The sequence below is a fragment of the Anas platyrhynchos genome, chromosome Z (genome assembly GCF_047663525.1).
Source record: "Anas platyrhynchos isolate ZD024472 breed Pekin duck chromosome Z, IASCAAS_PekinDuck_T2T, whole genome shotgun sequence".
Lineage (NCBI taxonomy): Eukaryota > Metazoa > Chordata > Aves > Anseriformes > Anatidae > Anas > Anas platyrhynchos.
The window spans coordinates 36,947,921-36,970,599 of NC_092621.1; the positions used below are offsets into that span (position 1 = coordinate 36,947,921).

Below are 22,679 nucleotides of genomic sequence, written 5' to 3' on the forward strand. Positions count from 1 at the left end.
TATTTTATTTTATTTTATTTTATTTTATTTTATTTTATTTTATTTTATTTGTTTTATTTTATTTTATTTTATTTTATTTGTTTTATTTTATTTTATTTTATTTTATTTTATTTTATTTTATTTTATTTTATTTTATTTTATTTTATTTTATTTTATTTTATTTTATTTTATTTTATTTTATTTTTATACAAAGGAAAGTTAAAACAGGAGAACATGAAGAAGTTTGCTGGGTTAAACTGATGCAGAGACAAATAGATAATTGATACAGCATACAGCAGCTACCCTTAACAGTTAGCACATATATTTTTGAGTTGAATACAAGATTCAAGTGCAACATCATCTATATTTACTGACTCTGGGCAACCTGTTCCATAGCCTCATCACTCTCATAGTGAAGAATTTCATCTGAATATTTAATTTAAATCTACCTACTTTTAGTTTAAATTCACTACCCGTTGTCCTATTGCATAAAAAGAGTCCCTCTCTTGCTTTCTTGTAGGCTTCCTCTAGGTACTGGAAGGCTCCTATAAGGTCTCCCCAGAGTCTTCTCTTCTCCAGGCTGAACAACACCAACTCCCTCAGCCTCTGTTCATAGGAGTGGTCATCACTGGTCTCCACCTGGACATTAAGCCATTGACCAGAACTCTTCAGATGCAGTCCAATTCCTTATCCACCAAACAGTCCACCCATGAAATCCATGCCCCTCTAATTTAGAGGTAAGGATGTTGTGCAGGACTGTATCAAAGGCTCTGCACAAGTCAAGGTAAATAACATCAATTGTTCTTCCCATGTCCACCAATGCTGTCCACTATAACTAACTGTCACCAAGTTAGTCAGGCATGATTTGCGCTTTGTGAACCCATGTTGGCTGTCTCCAATCATCTCCCTGCCTTCTTTATGCCTTGACGTGGTTTCTAGGAGGATCTGCTCCATGATTCTAACTTTGATGTCTTCGCACTATTTTCCATTGCCTTTTTGGACATTTCTTTATGAAACTTCTACATTAAAATACAATATTTACTGCAAATGTAGGTAGTGTTTTTTTCTTGCCTTTGTAAATTCTAACTCAGCAAGTCAGTTTTAATGAAACATACAGCTTTCATATTAGTGCCTTGAACTTAGAGTACAGGACCCTTGGATTCTGATTTTTGAAGAACATGAATTCCAGGAGAAATATAAGCATTTAGATAGAAAGCAAGAAAAAAAAAACAAACAAACAAACAAAAAAAAAACTAGGACACAGTAAGGTATTATGAGCAAGCAAACCATGACAATTTTTTTATTTTTATTTTTTATTTTTTAGTTATTTAAATAAGGTGTATCCCTTGCAACTATCATCTCTATTAATCCATGTTGATTTCAAGAGTTTTACTGAAATAATGAGTAATTGCACTGAGTTACCTGATATACTTAACTACAAAATCTAATTTTCAAAAGTGCTGGGCTTCTGTGACTCCCTAGACAGATTTCATATTTTAAAACCCTTTTCTTCCTGTGTTTTCACAAAGGGAAAAAACTGGGTCACACTAGATGGTGCATGCTTGCCGTGGGTGAAGAGCAGTGGGAAAAGGTCTGAATGCTGAAAAATCTACGTCTGGGAAACAAGTGAAATAAGCCTGAGCAGTGCAGAAATACATAGTAACTGAGAGCTGAACCTTTGTCAAGTCCAAATTGAACTCCAACAAATGTTTCTAGCTTTCCCGTGGTCTTCAATCTGACAATTATTTTTTTTTCCTCTGCAAACAGGTTCTTCCCAGCCTTCTTCAGTTTTCTCTTATTTTAAAAAATGATTTGATGAAGTTTATTTACTGCTTCAGTTTGGAATTTTTGTTTGTATAAGCACTTAGAGACATCACATGTATCTGCAGCCCAACACCTTCAGTTGCATGGAAAAGAGGAGTGCAAGAGATTGTCATGAAAAATTATATATATATATATATATATATATATATATGCATATTTGCAAGTTGAGACTGGAAGTCTGTTCTTCTAGCAAAGCAAAAAGCTTTCAGGTGGGTAAAGATGAGACTTAAAAGGAATGGGTGCAGCAGTAAGAAATCCCACTCACCTACCACAGTGATACAAACAAAGGAAGTTAAATGTATAGATCCAATAAATTTCTTAGTCCTTTTTCAGCATTCATGGGAATAGACAGCATAGTCTGCTGTTAAGTCCAAGCTAACAGGCAACAGACTTTGACAGCAAATAGTGCAGAATGAAAGAGAGAAACAAGTACTCGATTTTCTTGTGGCAGTGGATTATTATCAGAGTAGAAATAATTGTGTGGAGAATGCAAGAGTTAAAATTGCCTTTGTGTTGACAACATGAGCATTGCCTTCATCTTTTGATGAGGAGAATAGAAAAGTAGATTTACCTTGTCCAAGAGATACAGAGCAATTTAAAGAGCTGTGTGCAATGTTACAATAAGAAACATAAAAGGAACTTAAATGAAAGACACTGCTACATGTATTCCATCATCAACAATGTTTGGAAATTCTCACTGTCAGTTATATGTTTCTTTAGTCTTTCACACTTTTTCCTCAACTGCTATTTCTCAAGACAATTATTACCACAGCAAGAAGTCTTCAGACATTTCAGACATACACACACCAAATAAACACCTGATCTTGATTTTTTTTTTTTTGTAAGTCTACAAATGGTTAAATTCAAAGCATCCCAAAATTGTAAAGCAGTTATGGTTTTTCTGCCACTTTCTCAGACCAAAGCAATCATGATCTTCCTACTAACTTCTCAAGGAACAAGAATTACAACAAACATGGTCAAAGCAAGCAAACTTTTAACATACAGGTAACACAGAGGGATGCTTGCTGCATTTTCTTTAACCTCAGTGTTAACCCACCCAAAACCAAACCAGGAGAGCCTCATCCTTTTCTTTAATTTTTCTTTAATTACATGTGACAAAGTACCCACTGCTTTGTTTTATTTATTTATTTATTTATTTATTTTTTCCTTTATATACTTTATATATTTTTCCTTTTATATAGTCAAGACTAGGAAATAAAAAAAAAGAAAAGAAAAAACCATACAAAACATTCTTCAAAAGTAAAAGGTGATTGCGTTTTTGTAACTTACTGCTGAAACCAAAGACAGAGAAAACCAGTAATTATGATACGTATCAACCAAGTGATCAGTTTTGGTCAGAGCCACAATGAACACATTTCCTAAATTGCAAGTCTTGGTGGGAGTATGTATATCATGCTATAAGAAATCTCAGAAAATTCAGATACATTCAGAAAATACTGGTGAAAGCAACAGAAATACAAAAAATAGTTTCATGGGGAGAAGATAAAATAAAAAAATAAATAATAGGCATACCTTCAGCGAGTGGGTCAAGTGTGTGAATCATGAGCTGGAAGATGCTGTTCCTCATTAGACTGTTGTGGAGAGATGCAGAGCTTCCTCCCCGTTGGAGACGTGGCTTGGTCTATGTAGAAAAATAAGAGAGAGAAATTAGAATTTTTTTGTTTTTTGTGTAGAAATAGACCCGAAACACTACAAATGAATCTCACATCTCACCACACAATGAAATATTTTCAAACATCGCCTATAGGAGATTATATTAAACTATACACTGTATTAAACATTGTTATATGTATAGTCAATTTCTGTGGAGGGGATGGATCATCAAATTAGTCTCATAGGGCAAAATAAAAGAGCAGGGGAAAATAACCCTTCTCTGTGAAAACTCTTAAAATGTTAAGAAAATTAAAACCTCATAATGACATAAGGAAGAATTCATAATCTGTTTCTTTGAAGAACCTTGTGGTTGAATCACAAAATTGCCCTTATTTTAGATGTCTCTATTACATTTCAAATAAGCAGACTATCCAAATCATGGAGAAAAGGGGCAGAGAGTACCCCATTTTAACAGTAAAACCCTGGAGTTCAGTCAGAGGGAAATGTACTCACTTTGGTTCAATCCATTAAATACCATTTACAAAAACAGATTGTGAGAGTGGTAAGGCAGTGCAGACACTTACAACAATGAAGCTAATATACAATTATCTTTTACATGGTTTTAAAGAACTTTTAAATGTATTCTGAGGTTCTTTTCCACATGCCATTGTCTAGTACAATAACATATGCATTTAGTAGACCCCATTGAGTAAGACTGATTTGTGGACAGCAGTCTGCTCATTATCATCTGGATAAAGAGGATAACCAGAGCCAGCAGATTGCTGACTATCTGCTGAAAACCAATTTTAGGAAAAAAACAAACAAACAAACAAAAGGAAAAAAAGTATGGAATTTTTTTGTAACAAAAACATGGTGCATGCAATAATTCTTGGTGTCATACAAACACCGGATGAAAAATGAAAAATGATAGAAGCTGAGAAGCTGAACAATGGAATTAATTCACTGTTTTGTCATTGGAAATTAAGATTTAAATTCTATAGCAGCATAGGAAGGGAGAAAGAAAGCCCAGTAATTTAGAAAAATGCTGATGTGTACCAAACCAAAGCAAGGCTTCTCTCATTACCTCTTGAGAAATAAATACTCAGACACATACTAATTGCTGCCTACCGTCAGTGTTTGGTCATCCTTGTCGCCAGCAGTAGGTGACTGCATGAATGGGAAAAAGAACAAAAAGAAGTGTCAGATGCAGCATGCATAGAGTGGAAAGGCAGTAAAATACCACAGATGTCTGATGCTCTGAACCCTGTTGCGATAGGTTTTTGAACCGCTTGAGTTAAAGCATCCTAGCAGTCAAGTAAATCATAGTAAGTTCACACTGCAGTATTGTAGGAGCTTTCATTCTTGTCAGTTACTTGGACAGGATCTGTCATAGTTTCAGGGCCTGGCACACAGCAGCTAGGCTACTGATCATTGTGTTTATATAAAATACACAGAGAGGCAAACTCCCAGTAAGCCAACCAGTTTTTGAGAGTGAGAACTGGAAAGCTAAATGCAATAAGAAACTTAGAACCGACCAACTGTTCAGTAAAACCCTAAAAAGGAATAAAATGATATTTTGCAGGAAGAGACTCATGTAAAGAAATTAAAAATAAGTTGTCTCACTCTCTAAACTCCCAGCAAATGGCCATGTATCCCAAACTGGCAGCAACAGTTAAGGACAGAAAAGATGGCACACACTGCTCTGTCCTGAGATTAAAGATCTCTGTCTATAGATTAAAGGCAGTGAATGTTTTCATACAATTGTTGTATCATGGAGATGATTTGCAATTCCTATGTTCTAACCCTAGGACAATAGCAGCAGAGCACAAACATCTCCAGGAGACAGTTCTGAGGAAGAACACAATTTACACTGGAAAAAAAGTAAACGCAAAATTTAAAATCTGACTTGTAGTCCTGACTTTTGCTTGTATCTTTAATAAAATTAACCCCGGTATTTTTTGGGAACCCATCGTGGACTTACATTTTCATAACATCTTGAGACAAAGTAATGTAATTTCTTTAGCCATTCTACGAAGTCCTTAAGGAAAGTCAATGTCAGGGCACATGAAGTACGAACTCCAGTTATCAAGTATTAATTAAAATTAGACACAATGCAAACTTCAGCTTCCTCACATTCATCTTTATTTGATTGTAACCCCTTCCCAACAGGGTGGCATATAAATCATTTCCTCCATATCAAGTCTCATGTTTGGTGTCCACACAGAAAACAAATTATTTTGCAATAGTTCTGTGTTGCACTCCCTCATGCAGTGAAACACAGCTTTTGATACACATGAACTTTAACTGTCAGAACATGCCTTGTATCAGAAATAGTGTGACCAGCAGGGCAAGGGAGGTGATCGTCCCCCTGTACTCAGCTCTGGTGAGGCTGCACCTCGAGTACGGTGTTCAGTTTTAGGCCCCTCGCTACAAGAAGGACATCGAGGTGCTTGATCAGGTCCAGAGAAGGGCGATGAAGCTGGTGAGGGGCCTGGAGAACAAGTCCTACGAGGAGCGGCTGAGGGAGCTGGGCTTGTTCAGCCTGGAGAAAAAGAGGCTCAGGGGTGACCTTATTGCTCTCTACAGGTACCTTAAAGGAGGCTGTAGTGAGGTGGGTGTTGGCCTGTTCTCCCACATGCCTGGTGACAGGACGAGGGGGAATGGGCTAAAGTTGCGCCAGGGGAGTTTTAGGTTAGATGTTAGGAAGAACTTCTTTACTGAAAGGGTTGTTAGACACTGGAACAGGCTGCCCAGGGAAGTGGTTGAGTCACCATCCCTGGAGGTCTTGGAAAGACGTTTAGATGTAGAGCTTAGGGATATGGTTTAGTGGGGACTGTTAGCGTTAGGTCAGAGGTTGGACTTGATGATCTTGAGGTCTCTTCCAACCTAGAAATTCTGTGATTCTGAGGTAGTGAGTTAACCTTAAAGATTAGGTGGAAGACAAGCAATTATATGCAAACTGTGATAACAGAACAGGTCCCTTCTGTTCCATAATAAGTAAAAGAATAATGCAAACTGAAATCTTTGTGTCAGAAACATTCACCCAGCTGTGAATATTAACTTGGAGATGAAAAGGGATCTTTGTTCTGGTAAAGGAACTACCTGACATCTCTGAAATTAGACTGCCTGGTTGTGAGAAATGGTTATAAAAATATATATGTTTTATTCATCCATTTAAGACAAGCACCATAGAATGAACTTTTAGTGGAGTAGGAAGAAAGAGAAAGAAAAAGAAAACATAAAATCTGTGTTTTATAATGTCACTAAAAAAGTAAATGCACCTTAGAAATTTTTGGCATAATGTACATAAATACACGTCCTCTTTCAGATACATATCAACACATGCACTTGCAAATATGTTTTCCTTGTGCATACTTTGAGGGACCTTCATGGGAGGCAAAAGTTATCCTGCTATAAAAGTTGCAAAAAAGCAAAAAGAACAGGTCAGGATGTCTCTTGTCTCCAAATAAGAGATTTTGGCCTCAAGTCAAGTTCTAAAGATCAGTGGGTATAGTTAAACAAGTAAAGTTTCTGAGATGTCAATGAATGTTGACAACTGGAACTATGATAAAGGTATAAAAATTATTATTTGGAACTTTGAATTTTTGGACATAGGAAATGTGTTTCTTAATTTTAATGTGAAAAAACATGAAAATATATTCCTGATAAATCTGAGTCATTTGTTGGGTTCCACCTAACAAAAGGCTGAAGAATATCACTTTCTTTAAGGCCAAAAGATTTTGAGAATGTTCATCATTCCTCAAAAATTTTGAGCACACTAGGCTTATAGTGAAGGCATTTCTTAAAAAACATATATTTCTAAAAAGGAACACTGTCACTTACTTGAAAGGGAACTGGAAGAATCTGCATGAGTTTATAAAAACTAAATGAGAATTTGTACCATATAATTTAATTTGTATAAGATAATTATGTCATAAAGAGAAAGAATAATGAAATACATTTTGCATGTACGTATTAAGGAAACAAATAAGTGAAAATACATCTGAAATAACTTAATTCTTTCTCACTGTACAGAATGGGATATAATACTGTAAGAGATATTTTTTTTTCCCACATTATTAGTAACAAAATTGTTTCTGAGCTTAAGTTGCTGGTCAAGTTACATCGTTGAAGATTAGAATATAAACAGAATTTTAAGGCAGAAATGTCTCCACAGTTTTAAAAAGAGGAACATAAACCATGGTTAGACATTTCAATGATACTAAATATTTATAATGTCTGAATTATCTCCTGAATTAACAATAACAACACCTTAAAATAGTGATTTAAATTATTTGACAACTTCACTATTTAAAAATTCAAAAATTCAGTCATGAATTTGTTTCATGATTGAAACATTTTGCTGTTTACATCATGCATTTGATGGCATTTTTGTCCCTGTTATGAGAACAAATTAAGCTATTTGCATGTTGCTAATGGTGACTTTTGCACTTACATATTCAGTACTATTAACTTTGATGTCACACACTGCGTGGAAAAGTCTTCTGAAGTACCATTTTCCCCTTGTAGAAACATCTATTATTCAGACATTTTATTCATTTTTTTTTTCATTTAAGCCAACACTTAAAAACGTATCCAAGTTTAAAATGGCTATATTTCCTTATACTTAGAGTAAATGATATGTTTTTGAATATGTTGGATAGTGAGTTTAGAAAAAAAGATGCGTGACAACCATTGCACATTAGTTCCTTCAGGAACAGGAAGAGATGAAAATTCAATGTCATCTGTGCATTACATGTATTTCTGAAGGGATTGATAAAAAAAAAAAATAAATTCTTTCATAATGTCATGTTATAATTTCTGCAAAACCATCAATTTATTATAGCTATGCAAAATAAAACCAATACATTCTAGTATGCTCTCTTTTTCAAAGGCATCTGAAGCACAAATCCTTGTTATGCTTTTATGAGAATTATAAAAAATTAATCATGAGACAGCTTACTTATTTTTTAAAGAATTCACCAAAACATTTGTTGGTTCTCCTGTATGTCATGGTAGTACTTAAGAGTTTGTCCATCTTCCTACCTAATCCCATGATCATGTCTTCTTCACTCCTGTGCTAAAAGCTTAAAAACATTTTATTTCAGGAAAAATCCAGGAAATGTCTACTTGCTATGAAGAAATGGGCTTTGGTGTCCTTGTCACACATCTCTTTTTCTCACTGATATAAGTCTATTATTGATTAAACCTGACATCTTTCTTGCCAATGCTTTTATCTTCTGACCTCTAAAAAGCTACATACAATTGCATGAAAGTGCTATAAATACCTCTAATGTGTTACAATGCTCAACAATGTCTGATATGACAATGCTCACTTGATCATTTGTGAGTGCAACGTATCAGAATTGTTCAGATAACTATATCTCATCACACAATGGTGACACCAAAGAAATTGGTTCAAATTAAATGAATAAATAACATTCCTACAGAAATGCAAAATTATGTTCTTCCTACAGCTAAACAGAAATAGAAATCTATATTAACATCAAAGTCCATGCAATTCATTACAGTCTTTTTCTTAATGGTTGCAAGCATAAGAAAGATTTTTTTCTTTTTTTTCTAAAAGAGTCATTATTTCTCCATGAGTCATATGATGATCTCCAATTTATGAAATAAATAGCTTGTGTTATACATGAACAACATATTTCTTTTCCCTGAAAATTTCCAGGACCAAAGTTTTAAAGAATGTTAAGAAAGAGCTACATCTCTTTAAGACAAATGCAACTGTAGAAAAGGTACACAAGAAATAAGTAAATTATTATATCATCAGGACCTCAACAGTTCTGTCTGGTCTTAGAAAGTTTTTTAATGTTTGGTAATGGTTTGAGAATTCATATTCATGAGAAACATGGTCCTAACATAATTCATGCAAGAAATTATGTGACAGATCTCCTCATGTTTTCCTTTTAAATAAAGGATTTTTTGACAGACCAATGAAGAACAGTCTATAAAAAGTTTTAATTATTTGACACCGAATATTCTTGCTAATAAAAGATGGCTAGCAATTTCAACCACCTACTAGACTGTGCCACCTGGTATTCCAAAATCAAAATCAGGGAGCTCACTACCTACAGCTCTAGGAGTTCCTGCTCTGGTTAAAAAATTTCCATTTAATTGGTTCAATAGCAAATTAGCAAAGGCAATTAGCAAACCTTAATGCCCACCCCATCCTCCTAGCATGACAAAGCATGACTTCAGTTCCACCAGCATCAGAAGAGAGTGCAACAGTAAGTAAAAATATAAATAGATTTCAGCACCCTATCTACAGTGTGGGATGACATCTCTTTTTTGAATTTTTTTTTTTTTTAATCAGCTTTTATGGGGATAATGACAGTTCATGATGTTCAGTGGCTGGCAGACTGTGGTGCTGAATGCAATATGGTTTCTTTAATTATTGTAGAATATAAGCTCAGACAGGGTTTTGTTAAAATATCTCAAGCATATTTTATAGAGAAGGATGTCTGCTAATATCTCTTATGCCTGTTTTCAAAAGCAAAATCTGGACTCTGCAATTTTGTACCTATCAGTGAGGCACTGCCTGCCAGTCCTGAAGTAAATTACAGGTGATAGTTTTCTTTGTGCACAGGGCTCTCTAATCTTTGTTAGAAACTATGGTTTAAAGATGTCTGTATTTTTTTTTGTTAGGCCGAACTGCAGAGACATGAAATCCATTTCAAAGGCAGTCACTAAAGTCAATCCAGTTGACTTAATGGGGCCCGGATCATTTTTAAAAATCAGTATCCTACAGAGTGCTATAATGTACTTGGGATAGAATGTTAAGCATTTATTGGAAAATATATGATAAGATAGATTAATGCACAAGTAGAATCCAAAGCAACAAACTCAGACAGATTTCAGAATTAAGCCTACTGGGCTTTGTGAAGTAAAACCAACCAAACAACAGAAAAATAAGGAATCTATTTGTTTATCTAGTTCTCTTAGCATGCACATCTTTGGGTTTTACCTAATTAACATTCCTTAGACATCCTTTCTAAGAATATCCCAACACAATTCTATTAGAACTCTTGCCAACACAACAGGTAGGATTTATTTGGCTGGTGGGAAACTGAAAACTACAACTCCTAGTAGTCATTGTATTTAAACTACATGTCTTCTAGACATCCATGGAAACAAAATTTAACCATAACCACCACAGTTTATGGAAGCTTTATCAGGTGCTGTGATGGTGCCAGTACAGCTAACTCACTGAAGGTGATTCATGTCTCTACCCCACTCCCTTGTTCCTTAAGTAGAAAGGCTGTGAGTAGCTATGCATCAATATTTCAATATACGTGGTCTGTTCTGAAAGTAGTAGGACTGGGTTTTTCCTGGACGAACGGGCAGACGAGAGGCGGTCTGCGCACGCAGGATTGGTGGAGGGGGATATTGGGAACGCTGGGAAAATTCGGCAGTTGGCTGTCGGCCGTTGAAGAGAGAGGGTCGCTTGTACTGTGAACACCTGTCGAAACACGTAGTCATAGAGAATCATGGAGCATTTACTGGAGCAGCGATAAGCAATAAAATTTTGTGTAAAACTTGGTAAAATGGGCAAAGAGACTCATGACATGATTAAGGAGGCCTACAATGATGCTGCCATGGGTAGATCAGGTATTTCTGAGTGGCACAAGCTGTTCCAAGAAGGTAGGGAAGGAGTGGAAGACAACAACTGCTCTGGACGCCCTTTGACCAGCAAGACCAATGAAAATGTGTCGCGAGTGAAAAATTTACTGAACCGTGATCGCAGGATGAGTATCAGCATGATTGCTGATGACTTGAGCATTCCTCAAACCCAAGTTTTTGAGATGGTGAAAGAAAACTTAGCCATGAGGAAAGTGTGTGCGAAGTTTGTGCCGCGAGTGTTGTCAGAGGAGCAAAAGGCCAACCAGAAAGCGATCTTCTTCATCATGTGAATGAAGAGCCCGACTTTTTGGACAATGTAGTAACCAGTGACAAGACGTGGGTGTTTGAATACGACCCAGAGAGTAAGCAGCAGAGCACAGAATGGCATACCCCTGCTTCTCCACGCCTCAAGAAAGCACGAATGAGCAAATCCAAGCCAAAGTCCATGCTCATTTGCTTTTTTTGATCGACATGGTGTCATCCACAAAGACTTTGTACCACCCGGACAAACAGTTATGCAGTTTTTTACATGGAAGTTCTCACAAGACTGCGAAAACACATTGCTTGTGTGTGCCCAGCCATCGTCAACAATTGGCGGCTGCACCATGACAACGCGCGGAGCCACACAGCGTTCCGCGTAGTGGAGTATCTTGCCCAGCACAAGGTGGCAACGCTGCCTCAGCCCCCCTACAGCCCCGACTTGGCCCCACCAGACTTTCTCCTATTCCCGAGAATAAAATCAACGCTCAAGGGGAAGCATCACGCATTGGTAGAGGTGCTTCGAGAGGCTGTGATGAGGGAGCTAAACAGCATTCTGGTCCAGGCGTTCCTGGAGGTGTACAAAAACTGGAAAACTTGTTATCAGCAGTGTGTAGATGAGGAAGGGTGCTACTTTGAAAAATTCAAATCGTTTGTTCTATTCTCATGAATAAACTTTTTTTAAAAAAATGAGTCCTACTACTTTCAGAACAGACCATGTATACTTATGGTAAAATGATGGCAGGGGTTTTAGTTTACGTATTACTGCTTAGTAGATCATCACCTAAATGGAGCCTGTAACTAACACTGGGTACAGAACCTTAGATACTGTTTCAAACAGAGTAGGAAAAAGTTTTGTAAGTACACTGTAGAAAAAAAAAATAATCCTTTTCACTATGCCTGCCTTCTTCTTTACTTTTACCTTTCTCTTTCCTAAAACTAAAGTAAAAGAATTCTACATTGTTGAATAAAATAAATAGGATTCACAATAACCATATCAAAAACTAAATTGAGGTTATAAGCTTGTTCTGTTAATTAAAATGAAGAATTTGTTGAATTAAGCTTGAACTTTCACAGACATCGAGATGGACTATCAAATTGAGATACCTGGATGCTTTAACAACTGCTTGTTTACAAACACCTACTATGAAAAGTGTAGCCCTGAGCAAAGCAAAATGGTTTCCTTCATTCAGATCAGTTGCCTTATTTATGCCAGTCTGTTCATACAATTACCCAATGTGCATACAGATAGTGAATGCTCCTAAATGTTCATAAGAGATGCATCTTAGCTAATTCAAGCAGTGACAAATGGATGGTTGAAAGAATGAGTTGTAAAATAATAGTAGATCAACTACTTTAATAATAGATCAACTGATTTAAGTCTGGATTTTTATGCATACTATTACAGGGAAAAACACCTAACACAGTCAGCCAGTAGGACCAATAATAGGTTAGTTATTCGATAAGTATAAGAAAGTCAGAGTCTGTACTGTGTCTCTTAGCTTCTCTGAACTTACTTAAAATCAGGTATCTTTGGCTTAGGATGATAGTGGAATAGCTCAAGCTTAAAGACTTGATGAGTTTTTAATCACCTTAGTGTCAGAAGTAATCATGCAGTTTTAAGTTGTCCTCTTATCCTCATTTCAAGATTTGACAATGGAGCCACCTTTTCCTATTTTTCTTTTAACTATATAAATTATCATAATAGTTCTCTGTGTATATGTAACATTCAGGAGAGAAAGAGAATATTTTTGAAAAAAAAAAAAACACACAACAAACAAACACTAAAATTAGGTATATACTGTAGTAATTAGATACTCAAAACATTTGCTCACAAGTGACAGTTTAAGTACATCAGTATGGATTTATATGGCTAGTTTTAAAATACCTGGATTTAGTCTTTAATATGCTGATACTTCATGAGCACTATTACATGGAAAAGCCTTAGTAAATGTTCCAAGATTTAATTCTCAAAATTTAGAAAATGCCTAATTTAAAATCACCCATGAAACAAAATGCAAATCTGGGGCTATTAACAGGAGATGCCAGCACTTCATTCCTTGCAACTCAATCAAACTTGAATGGCTTAGGAAGAAGACAGCAGAAAAGCATTTACTAGAACTCCTGCTTACCCAAATATACAAAGGACCTACTTCAGATTACAGATGTTTTAAAGAACTCCCTAAAAATAGAGATGATCATTCTCAGGGAGTAAAGTGTTTGACAAATCTTAGTGCTTATTGCTGCTATGATGATTTGCAACAATTATGCAACAACTGGATAAATCTCATTGGTGTAAGTGGGCTACACATGGCAGAGGATTCACCACAGGGATGGCAGGGCTGCAGTTTCACTGCATTTTCTCCTCTAACCCCCCAGAGACCCTGCAGGAAATGGGTAGCTCCAGCTGCAGAGAACCCGACCTGCACAGCCTGCAGAGGGGAAATGCTGAATTAGGTCATCCTCAGCTGGCCTGGTCACAACCCCTTTCCACAAGTTCTGCTGACTTCTCTGTTTTATTTCACAGCTACCCTTTTCCCTCAAGGGACTTTTTATCAATGGGATCTCTGCCGACTCTATCAGCTGGCAGAAGTGCATGCCAGATCTAGTTCTCAGAGTAGTGACTGCATGAAGAAAGTAACCAAGTGCAAGATGGGCATATAAAATAATGAATTATATTAAGAAAGCAGCTGAGCATTGCTAATAGTTTACATTTGCCATACTGCCAGAAGGGGACAGAGAACAGAAGGCAGAATACTGGCACTTCAGAAGACACACAGAAAAACCTTGGCATGCTCTCTGTGTTATGTTCTGTGGGACTACCTTTTCCATGAAACACTAATAACATTTTTAAAGTGCTCTGCCTTACACATTTTAAAAAAGAAGGAGCAAGGGTTAAGGAAAGAATCATCAAACCAGGAAGCTTTTTTTGATATAAATGTTTCAAATAACAGTGCTTGAAAAAGTGAAATTTTTATTCATTGGGAACACACCTCCAGTTCTGATCTGCAATACTTTGGGTGCCAGTTTTGTACTAGTCTATTAGGCAAAATTCAGCAGATGGTTTTGCTTCTGCTCCTCCATTTCCCCATCTGTAAACCAGGGACAGGGACACTCTCCGTAAAGAACTTCGTTCTAATGGAAATGGCTGGTTGTTCTAGGGGCAGGTTACTGGATAAGACTGCCTTCTCTTCAACAATTACTTATGCTCTTTTTTTTCTCTTCTTTGGGCTTTGCATTTTGTACTTAGCACAACAGAAATGTACATTTTAATAAGCCATAGAACGCCACTTCTCTGAGAGTGGCATCTCCAATAGTTATACATAAAACACCAAAATGTAACTCTTGCAGTGCTTTGCTACTTGCCAAATATCAAAGACCTTTATTTTTGGACTAATTGTGTTTCTAATATCTCTGAGTTTGTTGGTTTACAGGATTATATGACAATCAATGCAATCAAAGCATATAAAACACTCTTTATGTCCGGTGGGATATTAGGCTCATTCTTCAACATTGTAAAAGAAAACCAGATGAAAGTATACATATATTTTTTATTTAATTCATCCCCTAGCTGAATTCTATTACAATTTTGCCATTTTGAAACAGGAAGCTAGACATTAAATCTGAGGCAAAACAAAGTATTGCTGAAAGTAAATACTTTAATTTTGCATATTTGATTCAACAGTATTTGAATACTGACATTGAATACCACCTGCCTCAATACTTGTCCTTCAGAAAAACATTTTCAGCTATTTTCACTGCTCCCTCCTTGGTCTTTTCTGATCACCTGAAACATGCAAATGCCTTCCAAGGGTTTGCACCTGGTGAAGGTGTAAGAAATCACAGAATCACAGAATTTCTAGGTTGGAAGAGACCTCAAGATCATCGAGTCCAACCTCTGACCTAACATGGTAAGGAGAAAAATATTGCCAAGAAATAGAAAAGAAATTTTACAGAAAATCTCTAGATAAGACACCAGCACTTTACTTCAAACAAACCTGATAGAGATGTGGACAAAAAAAAAGCAAGCTGAAATTTCCTAACTTTATCTTCAACCATACAGCCAAACAAATTAACATTTTCTTCACACTAAGTAAAGAAAAATGGAGGACATCAGCTTATTCCTTACTCTGATTCCTTCTGCCTTTTAACTGTTGTTCTGCAGTGTTCTGCTTTGCATTAAGATGAAACAGATATATGAAATCAGGATCATCCATGTTCGCTGGGTTTCTGGAGACCACCAGGCACGTGCTATGGAGAATTTACAGCATACACATTCTAACTTACTTTCAACTTCTTTGGAAATGAAACTGAGGGAGAAATAAGCTGAATGGCACTGTTTCTAAATTCAGAATTACGACATTAAGATCTTACATCAGACCTCCCGCATTCTGTGTGTTAGTGTTCTGGACACTTCAGTTAGCCAATTTTGTCTGGTGTGACACAGGACAGAAAACAAATCTCTTTGTGCTTACCTTCCTTCATCAATCTGCCATGCTATACTGCCTGCTATGCTATTGATCTGCATCTATGAACCAGATGCCTGCAGGAATTGCAACCCATTGAGACATAACCAGGAAGCAATGACTTTGATGCTCTCCTTTATGAACTGCAAATCCTGATCTCGCCAAAACAACTTTCTAATATTACCTAACCTGCAGCTGCAAACACCACTCCTGTTGTGACTGAAGAGAGTAAGGCATTAGGTGTAACATGCTCAGAAGTTAGGAAAGGCTTTATCATGGCAGGGCATAGCAGGGGACCACAGCTGCAAGAAAGTGTGAGAGGGTTCATGGTAAAGAAGTGGGGGTGGTAGCCTAAGCAGGTAGTATCTGCTGAGGTTTGTCTTCCAGCTTTCTTTCCCACTTCCATCTTCAGGGCAAAAGCATTTCTTTTCCTCCAAACTGCCAGGTGAGCCTCGTTGCAAATCATGAGATTTCTCAGAGACTTCTGCTGAGCAATGTTATTTTGGACACCAGCCTGCAAGGTCTTTCAATTAGAAAGAAAAACTCTGGTAACCCCATACATCTTTTATGTAATCCTATTCTATCACAAAAAATCTTAAAGTCTGGTTTCCCTAAGGAATGCAGAAGTCACAAACAGGAGGCAGTGCCATTACACCCAGCTGTTAGCCTACTTTCAGCCAGCAGTTGCTCCCCAAATTCTCAGCCTGTCTCTACTTTTTTTTTTTTTTTTTTTTTTTTTTTTCCCTCACGGAACCTGTCCTTCCTTGTTAACTCTAAAATTTTTTTACTGCTCTTTCTCCTCCTGTCTCATTGGGAGACATGTCACACAATGCCCATGGAAAATTGGCCCACCATGCACAGTTTTCTTCCAGGGGCTGGGATAATTCTTTATCTGAGATGGGCACTCCTATTGTTTCATCTATCTGCTTCCATAAAAAACAATCACATTTACCAACAAGAAAACTGTTACACCCCACTGTTGTCCATATGATGCAACTCCATACAAGATGTTTTCAGTGTAACAAGTGAAAAGAGGAAAAAAATAAAAGTGGAAGACTTTAACTATGTCCTTGCATTAAGTGAAGTCACCATGATGAAGAGGACATGAAAACAAGACATGGACTTTTGAATTTTACTAGGTATAAATTGAATTAAAACAAAAAAGAAGACTTTCTGTGCCTCAATATAAAAATGCAAACTGTTTGCTGATGCTTTAATAGCTGATCCCAAATCCTGTAGCTAGGTTCCAGGTGGCATGTCATTGGCTTTAATTACATTCCAATGCAAATCCATGTTTCCATGTAATGCATTTATTCCCTTATCTACAAAAATATGGTTGTTCCAAGAGTTGAACCTAGTTACTTAGGATGCACCTCTAATACAACTAAATTAACTATATAAAGAAAAGTGTATGTTTTTTTTTCTCACAAGTAGTGAGAAATCATTATGGTCTATGCAGATTTAAGCAGTCTGGAATTAATCGATAAACTGTTTTTACATTCTATGGAAAATTCCCATTGTCATGAATTCTCAGATTTCTGTTTCTATGTGACTGCAGTCATTCTACAAGCATGTAAAAACTTCAATCAAAAACAAAACAAACAAAGGAAAAAAAATGTTGCTCTTCATGATATTCTCTTAAACTTGGGAAGACTGAAGTCTTTGTCAAGCTAAATTGTAAGGAAACATGGTTCTCTCATGTCAGAGTTTGAGGCTCCAATCAAGATTTGATGAATTCAAACCACTAAAAAATTCAAACCACTAAAAAAAATTTATTATGCAGTGTTTACCATACAAGTTCTTTTATGTTAACTAGCTTTTGTCCTTAGAACACTGATTAAGGGAATCAAAGAGAACAAAAGGATTCTTGGAATTACGTTACCTTTCCACTTGTGAAACAGTATGCAGCTAGAATGAGAGGAAAAGCAGATTAAATCTCCCTTAGTCTGCCTTGTACATGTATTTATTTTAGTGGCAGTTTTACTGGAGATCTCTCTGCGCTTGTATGTTTTTAAAATGCTTCGTAAATAGTAGTCCTGCAGTCCTGCTGTGGAAGTCTATGGAAATAGCTAAAGGGTGCTACTTATTCTAATTATTTTTCTTTCAATCCAATTTTTGCTTACTGAACTGGAAAGAATAATTTGGACTGTTATTGAACAATTCCTATTAATTTTGCTCCATTTACAAACTGAATTCGCTTACATGCAATAATAGAAATCTCATCTCAAAGCCATCCACATTTTACAATATTCCAGTTAAATCTAGATTATCAAAAACTCTTCATTCTGGTTCACAAAGTTTTATCAATTACCTGGGGGGGGGAAGCAGATAAAATCAAGATCTTGAAACAAGTGAAGAAATAATAAATACAAAAATGTTTTAAAGTTTAAAGTCACATATCCCAGCCATGCAACCCTGGGAAAAACAGAGCTAAGAGGACTGTGGGCTCTAGATTTGGCTGCTTACTCTGACAAGTCAGATCAAACTGGGTGGTGGACTGGAAGTCAACTGCTCTAACAAGAACAATTGCCAGATTATTTTTGGAAAAACTAACTTTGTGTTCCATCTGTGCTAGTCAACTCTTACAACAATAACCATTAAAAAAAATAATAATAACACACATTTAAAATGGCCTTCTTAATGTTACAGTAACTTGTTGGTAAGTTGGGTCTCTGTTTTTCCTTTTCCTGGGTCTGCCCAGCCATTCTCATTTACAGCACCATGAATGGCTGTGTACAATGCTGGGGAGGTTGAATCAGCCCTCTCCATCCCTGGCTGCTTTCACTGCTGGCCTCTGCCCCTGTCAGAGTCACAGGCAAGTAAGGACAACATTATAAACTACTCCCTGAGCTCATTAAGGGATGGCAAAGCAGGAACTATAACAGGATGCAAACCCTTTCATGTTTCACTTCTAGCTGAAAGCTCATATGGGTTGGTGATAAACAAGAGCTGCTCTTGTCTGCTGGATTAATAGTGCCATCTGTGAAACAAGGACTGCAGAACTGATCTGGGTGATAGCATATTTCTGTACATTCACAAGATCTATTGCAGTATTTTCAGTGGGCATAGCCAGAAAAAAAAGAATGTACAGATTTGTGTGGAGTCAGGAATATTGTCTCTGGAAAAAATGCTTCCCAGACTTTATCTGCCCTGTGGAAGAGTCTCATATATGCAATTCTGATGGAAATAAGTTAATATGACTGCCTAAGTCTTATGTACAATTGTGTTAATATGGAAAAGGCTCATCCTCTGGTTTAGTCCATAAAGAATGACCAGAAATGTTGGATGAAAACAAGCTAAAAGATAGATATAAAACTAAAAAAGAAAAAAATCTTCTAAAACACAGGAAGTATACATTTCTGTGAGCATAGGGAAACCAAATACTCTATCCACAGGAGCAGAGGTGCTTTTCTTTTATCTATTCACTGGCCAGATAAGGACATATACTGCTAACAGACTGAAAATTTTGTCTTACAAAGTTTATCTTTTCTTCTCAACAATAAACCATGGACAATTGATTTCTAACCATGATTTTTTTGGGGGGTGGAATTGGGGGGAGTGGGGTAGGGGAGTCACGAAAATTGTATTTTATAGTTCTTTGAAACACGAGACAGAAATCTGCCAGAGAAATGTAGATGTATTGGCTAAATCTTTTTGGCTATGGCTCCTGGTGTTTGAAACTACATATTTTTGTGTGAAATTCAGTGATCATGAAATATTTGTGGAGCATGTTAACCATGCCTTCCTTGACCATGAAACAATACTCAAGAAATGAGCCTTCATACCTCTCTATGAAGAAAGTGCTGTGAAAAATAAAATAGCAAAAAGAAAGTCAGTGCACCTCTTATATTTAAAGACTTCATTAAATTGTTACAACAAAGAACTGTAAGTAGCAATGTCCCCAAAAAACAAAACCCACTCACTTGTGTTGCAATGAACCATTCTGCCAAAAAAAGTTGGTTTACACATAGAGTTTTGAAAGTTTCTCATGTGGCAATTTAGTTTCTACTTGCATAAACTTTATTTAGAAAGATAAATTTCTCCATTCACACTGCCCTATGAATTTCCAATAATAGTACACTGCTTGCTATTGAATGGAAACAGTAATTTAAAGCCTTTGCAGCGAATTTTTCATTATCAATTTCATTTAATTCATCCTACTGGAAATTGCAGCACTATTTTTTTTTTTAATTATTTCAGTCACTTTATCTCTCATACTTCTAAGCAGAAAGGAGAATTAGTATTGCCTCTGCACTTTGTTTTCTGTCACTTAGGACCTTAGAATTCATTGTGATATGTGCATGCTTGACTTCTTTAGAAAAACAGATTCATTTTTTCTTAACTCATTTGCTACTTTCTTTGATTAGTTGAAGAGAAATCTATCTCTGGGATCTGAAGTTGCTCTTTCCTGATGACCAAAAGTATTTAATCTGGTAGGTCATTATCTCCTCTAAATTTGCACTTACCTAGACTAATGCCTAGTGTTTGATATCTACAAATTCTTCTGATTTAAAGAGGAAACTGAAACTGTGAGGATTTATCTTAGTTTCATTTGTAAGATTGCAATTCTGCTACTTTCCTCTTGTGAACATAGCCTTGTAAACATAGATTGACATAAATCGCTCACTGGGATTAAGCAAGTCAAATCTTCCAGTTTCATTTCTTCATTGAAAGACTGAGGCAGGTAGTACGGTCACTTGCAAAAGTTAGTCTAGCATACAGTGAGAAGTAAACCTTTTTTTTTTTATTTTATTTTATTTTATTTTATTTTATTTTATTTTATTTTAATCATATTTTGTATTCTCTCTTAGAAGAAAATTCTTCTCTAATATTTTATCTTCCCCCAGGTATCAGAAAAAAAAAAAAAAGTTTCAACAATGACTACACCAAGATCAAGGGTTCCTTAAAAAAAAGACAAATGTATAGGTATTAGATTCTTGATAGCATCTCTTACATTCTTCTCAGTGAAATTTCAGATTTAAGTAGCAGGTGTCTCATTCTTGCAAATGAGTTCTGAACAACAAAAAATAACTTTTCCTAAGCCTTTTAGAAGTTTTTTTAACTAATTTCAATTTTAGGGTATTAAACAGAAATTAACCTATACCACACCTTCTATGATTGAGGTTTCAGAATTTCCTGCAGAAAATGTTTGATGTAGGCTTCTTAGTCTGCTTCCAATCTGATCTTCAGCCTAACATTCTCAGGAGGACTACTCAATTTCCCTTTTCTTTTTTTCTTTTTAATTATTTTCCCCAACACTTTCTGAATCAGATTTTCTGTTTTGTTTTGTCCTGTTTTTACTTTTTTTACTTACTAAGGTTTACTCCATTAGCATACTAACTGTCTTGTCCTGCCTTTTTCTTTAAAATTGCCAATATTCCTGTAAGGTCTGTCAATGACATCAGGACTAAAAGTTACATATGACCTTTACTGTGGTGAGAAATATCCAACAGAATTTATAATATCGAATGGAAAATGCCATGCAGTGCAAATCTCAATTCTTCATAACGAATTGACAGAACCATTAAAAAAACAAAAACAAAAATTAAAAACAAACAAACAAACAAACAATGAATTTATTTCCTGCAAATGAAACAGACTCAGTTTTGATTAAGTATCATGGTAAGATGCAGTTATGATTCCTGTCTATTCACTCCAAAAAATGTAAACATTTATGCCACTTGAGCCAGAAAAGCTTGCAGCAATATTTGGTCATTTCTCCCTTCCCAGACTACACCACTGAAGGCTAGAAACATCAGGAGAAAAAAACTGTAGGAATATCCAGATGACAGATAGTCATCAGTGTTAAAAAACAAAAAACAAAGAAACAACAACAACAAAAACCCACAGATATTCAACTGGAGAGCCACAGACCATAAGGAATCATCAGGTTGTGTATTGTTTGCATAACTGACTCTTCATTATATCTTTGTAAGTACTTTCATAGATGGTTTCAGGGCTGTAGGTATGGTAGATTCAGCCAGAAATGTAGTCAAAAGGCAAACCTCCCATCAGCATCAATTCTGGTCAATGGATGAAGAAGCTTAAAGATCCATAATGACCAGCTTCATGGTCAAGGAGACTTGGTCTATTATGCAAAACATATCATCACAAAGCATGACAACAAGCATAGCTGGAAACCTTTTGATACCCAAAGGGATGTGCATGCAGCAGTTTAGGAGAGGGGGGCAGTTTAATTTGATCCTTAGGAAAACCATAGCAAACTTGGTAGGGGTTGTATTAGTATGGATTCATGCCCACTCTTGAGGTTTTATGATTTCAAATGTGCTGAACACATGTTATAGCCCAACACCTGGCTGAGAACTAACTCTGAGCTGTACCTGCTCTAGGTGAGGACTCCTCTTTATCTTCAATGTTGCCCATAACCAGGGTTTTTAAATAAATATAATTTTGATTAACACTCAATCCCTTTGCTTTTTGGTTAATTACAGCATTAATATTAGGGCAAATACCCTTGGGAAGAGACTGAATGGAGTGGGACATGATAGTTTTATAGAGTAATTGACTCCTTGGGAATTCCTTGCATGTTCCTGTTCTCTGCAGTGTTTTATAAGCACATGACAGTGATCATGCAGACCCTTAATGTTCAATGGCATTAAATCAAGCAATTCACTGAAGGGCTCATGGAAGTAAGAGTTTTTGGGACTGAGCTCATAATTTCTAAGAGCAAATACATTAGGATTTTATAAGCTCAAAAAGACTTGTGAGACTAATAATCCTAAAAGCCTATTAAGCTATTAAGGTAACCAAATAAAGCATCTGCATTTTGATCTGTCTCCAATCTAAATGCTCAGCATGAAGCTTCTTTAGTGATATAAAGAAGGATGAAGAAATCATTCTCCATAAGGCAATTTTGTATATTTCAGAGTCTGTTAG

The 22,679-nt window shown here is 36.1% G+C and overlaps 1 protein-coding gene across 6 annotated transcripts in view; it reads right to left on the bottom strand.

The window, feature by feature from the left end:
• Window positions 1-22,679, bottom strand: part of SLC24A2 (solute carrier family 24 member 2) — a 162,307-nt gene that overhangs the window by 97,086 nt on the left and 42,542 nt on the right. For 4 of the 6 annotated variants that reach the window (XM_038170482.2, XM_038170478.2, XM_038170476.2 and 1 more), the window contains 2 exons: window positions 4,546-4,584; window positions 3,337-3,445 (listed from right to left, as the gene is read on the bottom strand). In XM_038170482.2, the coding sequence (XP_038026410.1) occupies window positions 3,337-3,445; window positions 4,546-4,584 (148 nt within the window). The remainder of the gene's footprint in view (window positions 1-3,336; window positions 3,446-4,545; window positions 4,585-22,679) is intronic. The other 2 variants (XM_038170481.2, XM_072030917.1) reach the window with 1 other exon arrangement.